The sequence below is a fragment of the Octopus bimaculoides genome, chromosome 4, assembly GCF_001194135.2.
Source record: "Octopus bimaculoides isolate UCB-OBI-ISO-001 chromosome 4, ASM119413v2, whole genome shotgun sequence".
Taxonomy (NCBI): Eukaryota; Metazoa; Mollusca; class Cephalopoda; order Octopoda; family Octopodidae; genus Octopus; species Octopus bimaculoides.
In genome coordinates this window covers 18,557,540-18,566,979 of record NC_068984.1, presented here as the reverse complement: position 1 = coordinate 18,566,979, position 9,440 = coordinate 18,557,540, and the positions used below count along the sequence as shown (strand labels likewise).

The window sequence follows — 9,440 nt, the reverse complement described above, 5'->3', positions numbered from 1 at the left end:
AAAAAAAAAAAAAATACAGTATCACAAATAAAATTTAAATTGACACTGAGACTAAAACTTCATTTAGCATGCTGACATTGAGACACACTATTTAATTTAAAACTGATTTACATTTTTAAAAATTCAGTTTTAAAAATTACCCCCATGTAAACTGGAGTCCAACCGTTTTGGGCAATGACACTAGTATTAATACACATACCACCTTAACATCTATGTAAATGATGACCAACTCCTTGTTGCTTCTACACATATAACATACTGAGATGATAAGTTTAACTGCCATTAAATTCATCTTCCAATATTGGATTCTCATGAGATAATCCCTCAGTACATATTTTCCATTATAAGTAACAACAATTTTTTTTTTAACACAGAGCCATTATCTCTGGAGATTAATAAGAAGCAAAGAAAATTTCATCATTATCAAATCAAAAGAAAATTTTTGGTTAATCAGCACATGGAAATTAAACTAATATCTAATTGAGAAGATTAAATTCAAATTAGTCTGAATAGATAACAGACAATATGATGTGTGTGTGTGTGTGTGTGTGTGTGTGTGTGTGTGTGTATCTCATTCACTAATATGGAAAATCACTAGAATGTATGTTCTGAGTTTTAAATATTTTTTTTGTTAACAAACCTAATTTTAAGGGAATTATGTAAACAATATTGAAATGTGAATCACCAAAAGAAAGTTAATCAGCTAATCATAAGATTAAAGAAAACAGAAAAGTGTCCATTTGAATGTACAGATTTAAACAACAGATTAAACAAACAACATCGATGGAAACAATAATAAAGTGAAGAGGCAATAATATTTGTGCTATATAGATAAGTAACTTGTGTGACTATATATATATAAATATATATATATATATGTAAAACATTGCTGTGTAGACAGACAAAATGTATATAATGTAAATATGTGCTGTGTAGATAGACAGTGTGTATATGACTATATAAAACAATTTAAATAATGATGTATAAATATAGATCTGGTTCAAAATAATGTGTGAAGAAACAACATAAAGACAATGAAATGGTGTTTGTATAGTAGTGGTTTTCCTTATCTAAACAGGGAAAAATATTATTGAATATTAGCAAGATAATTAGCTTAAAACCTAGACTGAAAACCTAGCAAAAAATGCCTTAGGTTCGTGTCTTAGTATAGAATGTTCTTTATACAACAGACTGTATCTAATAAATACATTTCCTTGTACATTAGTTAAAAAATCATTGAATGCCTAATTCTAAACCAGCTAGACACAGCTGTGTGGTTAAAAAACTCATTCTGCATCAATGTAGTTTCAGGTTTAGTCCTGTTGCATGACAACTTAGGTGAGTGTTTTAGGACTGATCAATGCTTTGTGAGTGAATTTGGTAAGTGGAAACTGTGTAAAAGCCTGTCATATATGTATGTGTACACTTAGAGCATGCGTACATGCATATGTCTCTTTGTTTGGCCTCTACACTGCTTGACAAGTAGTGATGATTTGTTTACATCCCTAAAACTTAGCAGTTCAGCAGAGAATACCAATAGAATAAGTACAAATCTTGAAAAATAAGTGCTGGTGGTTGATTTATTTAACTAAAGCCCTTCAAGGAAGTGCCCCAGCATAGCTGCAGTCCAATGACCGAAACAAATAAAATTCTATGATGAACTAAAAATATATTTGGCATAAGCTGACAGATAGCATAGGTACTCTATTTGTGAATAAATAAGAATCACATTTAACAAAGTGACCTGAATGCTAAAAGGTTAAAGAATATAAGAAAATATAATTGTGGTGAAGTCAAAATATTGAACAAGTGGTCATGTTAATGAGTTTGCTCAAATCTTGTTACTACATTCATTGTGTTATGTTTAAGATGGCTTGCTTCATTTGTCAGGACATAAAGCTTCACTCTCCACTCCTATTGTACAATAACATAATAAGGAATGGTATTCAGTTGTGAAAATAATTGCTTCAAATCCACTTTGTATTAAAATAGCTTAAGAAAAATGGATGTTAAAAACACCATTTTCCAGATAAATGAATAAAGATTAAAAGAAGAAAAGGAAAAGCAGTTTTTCTTTTTTTAAAAATTAACCAAATCACCTTGGTTACAGTATTTTTCAAGAAAGGAAGCAAAACATAAATTGTAGTAATTATCACCAATGATTTTTAGATGAAATTTAATCTCAGTCCTAGAATAATGAAAGGTAAAGTCTACTCAAGCAAGATTTGAATTCAAAAAGTAGAGAGTCTAAATACCACAAGGCATTCTATTCAACATATTTAAAAATATAAAACCACAATGCATTAAAAGGGAAAAAATAAGGTGTTGTGATATTCATGCTTTTTCAAGGACATCAATGATAGGGAGTAGAATGGAATGACTTTTAATCAGCAATGAAAGTTGTGTCAGTCTTTGCTGATCAAGAGCAATGCACTAGAGTATTTGTCACTGTAGGAGTTTACTTATGTACTGGAGTAATTGTTCCCAATGTTTTGATAAGAGGGAGAAGGGATTCAATTGAAGGATTCTGTTGATCAATTTATTTGAAAGAGATAACTAATCAATTAAACTATCTTAAGAAATCAGTGACTCATCTGATGCAGTGTATGTGCATGTGTTTTTTTTCATCTTGTCTGACAACCACAGCAACATCAAAAATATTATAGAAAACTAATAAGAATGAGTTAATATTACTGAACATTCTTTAAACATCCAGTGGTGACTTTCCTGAATGAAATATTAATAGACATACAACTTCAAGTTTCTTAAGCTATTTATTCCCTTAAACATTAATGAACACACAACTTCAGGCTTCTTAACAATCTCTTAAGCTGTTTATACCATTAAACATAAATGAACACACGTCTTCAAGTATAATAACCTCTTAAAGTTGTTATTCTATCAAATACTAATAATGGATACACATCTTTAAGTACAGGCTCTTATACTAGTTATTCTATTAATTGACACATCTTCAAGTAAAGCAGTCTCTAAAGCAACTTATTTTATTAATAAGTAAATCAACCTCTTAATATTTATTCTATTAAATACTAATGAATACATATAGGTACAACTTCTGAAACTATTTGCTAAATATCAATAGACACATCTTTAATTAAAATAACCTCCTAACTTATTCTATTAAATATTGATAGACATATCTTTAAGTATTATAATCTCTTAAACTATTAATATACACATTTTTATGTATTATAACCTCTTAAACTATTTATTTCATTAAATATTAATGGAAACATCTTCAACTGTTTATTTTATCAAGCTTTAGAAGTAAAAACAGAAGAAAAGAAACAAACCAAAAACTGAAGGTTTCTATTTAATTTAACAACTTTCAAATTTGTTTTAGCCATCAAGGCTATAACCATACTTGAGTGTTGCTTTCATGAATTGAAAAGATTGTAGAGGTTATAATTGATAGAAGTATATGACCACTATAGTAGTGATTATAGCTTAGCTGAGATCAGACTGGACACAAACACTAATGTGATGTTTGATGGATGATGGATGCTTAATAAGAATAGTACAAGAATCAAGACATACTAAATAGCAGTATACACTGATGCACAAATAGCAACTAATATAGCAATTAGCAAGGGGATTGCTTGTATCAAAGTCACATTGCAAGTTCATTGTTGGCTAATGACGACAAATGGGAGAGGTATGTGTATGTGTGATAGGACATTAAATGATAGAGATGAGGCAAAAAACTAGATGGAGGGGAAAATGGTTCCGTATGTATCTGAATAAACAGTGAAGGAATAAAAATTGTCCGAGCAGCCCAATTGCAAAGCAGCTATAATTATTAAGTGATGGTGGAGAGGTATTGAAAGGAGGAACGGAGTCCACTACGGATGCATCTATTAAATAGTGTTATAGTGATTTGGCACCCACCTAAGCCGACTGAACGCCTCCTTGTCAAGAGACCGCCTTCCTTAGCAGCATTTGCTATGTTTGCCCCAACCTCAGAAAAGGCTCGTTTTCTCATCATTGACTCACCAGCGTAGGAGCTGTTGGCAGATTTGTGGGAAGAGGATGACGTGTACAGTTCTTGGAATGAGAGATCTTGGATGCTGTCAGCACGTAGCTGAAACAAAGATTGAATAAAAGATTTCGTATTAAAGTGACATTCAATGGTTAAACAACACCAATAACATGTATATACACACGCACACTATCTGAAATATAAATCAGTTTGCATTTATATTTATTCAGTATGTACTTAATTCATGGCAGCAATCAATAATAGAAAATCAACTTATTTAATGATCTTAGATGGTCCAATCATTGATGGAGTGGTGAGAAATTAGTGTTCAGTCACAGAACAGATTGTATGTCAGTTAATAATAAGCAATTTAGTACATTTATCTGTGCCAATGTTAGAAGAGGAGTCAGAATACTGCAGAATGTCCTAATGAGTTATTGATCAGAATCATAGATAACGAGGACGTTTGCATGCTGTTAATTGCCTGTCCATTGGAAGTGAGTCTTTTACAAGAATGTGGCATATTGTAAAAGAGATGCTTAGAAATATCAAAATGATAAAATAGAGGAATTTATTTCTATTTTTTGGGGAGAACTGGCATTAAAAATTTCATAGAATTAAGACTAATTTCTTTTTATTAAAAAGAAATTAAAAAAGAATAACTAAAAATCTTTTTTTAAATAAATAAAATAAACAACACTAGCTTGTTCATTATTTCAATCATACAAATAAGTATGTTATTTCATTAAGTTGTTTTAATTTCATTAAGATTTTTTTACTCTAAAAAATACAAAAGCAATAATCTCAAATTGAAAAGAAATTCCATTTGTTTATGAACTTTCATGGCTTAGGTCAGTCTACAAATTGTAGCATGGGAAAATGGATATCAATAAAAAAAATAAAATTACATGTATAACACTGATTTCCCAGGTATTGGTGGGGTGGAATCTCCTATAATCTGCACTAATTTATGAGCAGAAACTTCACATTCCCATGGCTGTCAGACTACAGGGTGTGTCAAAAGTCTATGTCACATTTTAAGAACTCTTAAATCATGAACTACAAATTGGTAGCATGATTGAACTGGTACTATTTAAAAGCTAAAAGTATCAAGTTTTCTTCTGTTAATTAAATTTTAATTAAATTTTGTTTTTTGTCTCTTTTCAGATCCAGTAATGTCATTCACAAAAGAAGAGAAGTCATTTTGTGTTCTAGAATATGCTAAAACTGAATCATGGACACATGTTCAATGCAAATTTTGTACAACGTTTACCAAGCAGGCACCAGACAGACGTTCCATTTTGAATTGGCATGCAAAATTGAAAGAGGAGGGTGTGTGTGTGCCTGGCAAAGAGAACAGGAAGCTCCTCAACTTCAGATGATATGGTTGAACAAGTTTGGCAAGCCTTCCAGTGCAGCTCCCAGAAATCAGTCAGAATAGCCAGTCAAGAACTTCAGCTCACATCAACAACTGTTTGGCACATCTTAAGGAGACGGCTGCAGTTCACACCATACAAGCTGCAATTGGTTCAACAGTTGAAGGGCTCTGATAAACCTATTCACCATGAATTTTTCACAAGGGCGTCCTGTTCTCTTTGCCAGGCACAAACACCCCTCCTCCTTCAATTTTGCATGCCAATTCAAAATGTAACGTCTGCCTGGTGCCTGCTTAGTAAAAAGTGTATGAAATTTGCGTTGAACATGTGTCCGTGATTCAGTTTTAGTGTATTCTAGGATGCAAAATGACTTCTCTTCTTTTGTGAATGACATTACTGGATCTGAAAAGAGACAAAAAACAAAATTAAAATAACAGAAGAAAACTTGATACTTTTAGCTTTTAAATGGTAATCATGTTCAATCATAAAGTTCAATCATGCTACCATTTGTAGTTCATGATATAAGAGTTTGTAGAATGTGACATAGACTTTTGAAACACCCTGTAGTTTGCTGCTACCTTGCACGATACAGTATTAAAAAACTTGTATCTTTTATACTAATGTATAGGAACCTGCATTTCATTTAATTATTTAAGTAAATTTGATATTTGTTTGATTTAGAATGGAACCACCCCTAGTTTGGAAAACTCAGTATTTTAGAATAGCTTTGGAACCAAAGGTTTTGGAAAATCGATGTTGTACCTGTAATTGAAAAAAAAATAAATAAATAAATAAAAATAAAAACAGGAAAAAAACTGCTATGATAACTCACCTGGTCATCAATTCGAGGAGGAGAAGACACCATAGCCTAAAATTAAGAAAGAAAATAATTAAAAGGTAATTTAAAACTCATAATTCAATGTGTTTAACTATGAAGAATTGTGAAAAAAAAACGGAAGACATGTATGACAAAAGGTGCAGTTGATTTATAGAGCCAGAAAAATCTTTACACATTATTCAATGTTCACACCGAAAATCTTTCAAGAAATTTTTCTCCTATTAACTCTTTGCCTGTCCAGAGTATTTTCATAGGTTTGTCATAAAGATCCATGCTCGGTTTCAGACTGTTAGTTAGTCCTTGATTCATATGTTCTGAATAATATAAAGTTTCCATTTCATAAATCCGAAGTTACTCTGGTGGTTAGAAAAAATCGGGAATGTGTATCATATATAATGCATGGGTGCTAAGGAAATATGTCCTGAGTATCGCAAGGGGTTAAAATGACTGAGAAAGGTGTCTATAGAATTGTAGGTATTATATGCAGATTATGTAATAACCAGAAAAATAACTTGCCTGGTGGATGTTTGGCACACTCGTGGTCTTACGCAGGGAACGGCCAGACGCTGATAATAGCTCTTTTACAGCAACTTCCTGGAAAGAGAAGAAAGAAAGAAATGTTAGATCAACATTAAAAAAACCCAGTGAAAATGAATACTGTACATCTCAAAAGGCATTCTTGTTTAATATCTAGTCACATCAATGTAATTATCATATTCCTAAATGGTTGAAATGTGTTGACATGTGACATAAGGAAAATGATATTATTATTATAGCAGGGCTGGATAGAGATTTTGGTGCCCCAATATATATGTAATTCAAAATATAAACAATAATAAATATTTGTTTTTCAAAATGAAACAAAAACTAACACTAAGATGGAAAATAATGTTTATTTTTGTATACTTCCACTTTTATTTATAGTTGAAAAATTTTCTATTTTCTTTTATCTGCAAAATCTTTGATCAGATCCTCACCATGACACCATGAGCACTTTGAGATTATAATTCTGACCAAATAAACAGCTTTGAATATTATTTTAGCAAGTTGAAAGTGATTTCTTTTGTGTTGTAAACCATTTACCATTTCTGTGGTGTTCCCCTCCTTCCCCAGTTTCCCTTCATACCCTAAGCCCATACTCAGCTTTCCTTAATGCCCTAAGCACATACTTATTTTGCTTAATGGTTAATCCAACACTGATGAATAGTTCCATCCTTATGTTTTCCTGAAGACATCAACCTACAGGAGATCAAGCAATAAATAATAGACTTCACTAATTTAAACCAACAAAGGAACCGCAACAAACCAACAAGAGAGAAGATTTAGTTACTTGATCAGCTACAAATAACACAAATAACACTTGACTTGCTAAAGGGTTAAAATGATGATGATGACGATGAAATAAGATAATTCTTTTTGCAACAGAACATTCATTTAAATGTGAAACCTCAATGACTTTATAATGGTAGTTCAATGTCTCACCTGTCGCAATCTATCCAGTGTGAGAATACTTTCCACAGCAGACACACCTTTGATGTATTTTTCGATATATGTTTCTCCGTCAGCAGCATTGGTTTCATTTTGAGATGCTGCCATCTGAGCAAGAGTTTCCATGTTCTCTAGATCTTCAGATGCCTGATATTGATATGAAAGGGAGAAAGAAAGTTAAAAAAGAAATAATAATAATAAAAAAAAATAATTGTAATCAAAATGAGAACACAAATTACTTAATAAATCAATTACGAAATATAATTTCCATTTGGGAGTTTCCATTTATCATCTAATCATAAGAAAAAATTATTCTTAATTGTTTTCTACATTTAGATAATTGCAGACTAATTGGTCAGACAGGAAAGTCTGGATGTAAAAGAAAACAATTTTAGAATTATCTAATTTTACAACTATATGCATAAAAAATGAGCAACAAAATATTTCATTATCTGGAGCCATTGAAATAATGTTTGCTAAATGAAAAATCATATATTAGAAATTAGTACATTATAAGTCACTCTACAACAAAGAATATATATCTTGTTGTGATAAAAAAACAAAACAACAACAACAAAAATTAGAAAAATAGAAAAATGGTATGTGTGATAAAGAAGTTCAATCCCATTGCACAACACCTCAAGCAAGTGCTTTCTGGCTTTGTCTTGAGTTGACTAATATGTATGAATTGACTTTGGTAAATGGAGACTGTGTGGTTAAGAAGTCTGCTTCCCTATCAACTGGTTCTGGGTTCAGTCTCACTGTGTGACATTTTGGGTATTTTTAACTATAGCATCAAGTCAACCAAAGCCTTGTGAGTAGATTTTGTAGATGGAAACTGAAAGAAGCATGTATGTGTGTCTATATATATAGATCATATGTATGTGTGAGTGTTTATTTGTGTCTAGATAACATGTGTTGCTTGTGAATGAACATCATCATCATACAAGCAAGGTTGTTTGTTTCCAGTTGTTTGTGAGAAACATGCCTGGCCGTGAGGAAATACTACCTTGCTTGGAAACAGGTGTGGGTTAGCAGCAGGGAGAGCATCCAACTGTAGAAAATCTGCCTTAACAAATTCTCTCTGGCCCATGCAAGCATGGAAAAGTGAATATTAAAATGATGATGATGATATACATAAGATGGGCACTGGTTTTAATGTATAAAGGTCCAATAGTACAATGGTAAAAAAATTTCACTTCTTAGGTTTGTATGCCAAGAGATGCTAATCCACCAAGGGATTTGCATAGTAGACCACAACTTGGGGTTGTCAGGCATTGTGTCTAACATATACAAGTGGAAGAGTGAGATGTTACAACAAAACTATACTGAACTGTTAAACTACTCACAGAAGTGATTTGATTAAAGTGATGAAGGCTTGTGTAGCTGAACTTTTTGGAGAAGCTAATAGCAGAAAAATAGTGCACAGTGTACCAAAAGTTTTCTGAACAGCACTAATTGGGTTTAATATTGGAGTAACCTTCTCTTAGAGACATGCTTTAAAGAGAGCTAAGGGGTGCTTCACTCTGAGCAGTCTCACATTATGCTGGAAACCACACTGAAGTTTTTAAGTCCTTATGATCTCTCTTTATATACATTTATATGTGTGTGTGTGTGTATATATATATATATATATATATATATATATATACAATTAAACCTTGGGAGAGGCATTATGCCGGTAATACACATACGAAATATATATATATATATATATACATACACACATATATATATA

The 9,440-nt window shown here is 31.8% G+C and overlaps 1 protein-coding gene across 1 annotated transcript in view; it reads right to left on the bottom strand.

The window, feature by feature from the left end:
• LOC106881370 (kinesin-like protein KIF13A) overlaps window positions 1-9,440 on the bottom strand; it is a 696,895-nt gene that overhangs the window by 49,606 nt on the left and 637,849 nt on the right. Inside the window, 4 exon segments of the mRNA XM_052966922.1 lie at window positions 3,910-4,102; window positions 6,209-6,244; window positions 6,731-6,808; window positions 7,697-7,849. Of these exon segments, the coding sequence (XP_052822882.1) occupies window positions 3,910-4,102; window positions 6,209-6,244; window positions 6,731-6,808; window positions 7,697-7,849 (460 nt within the window).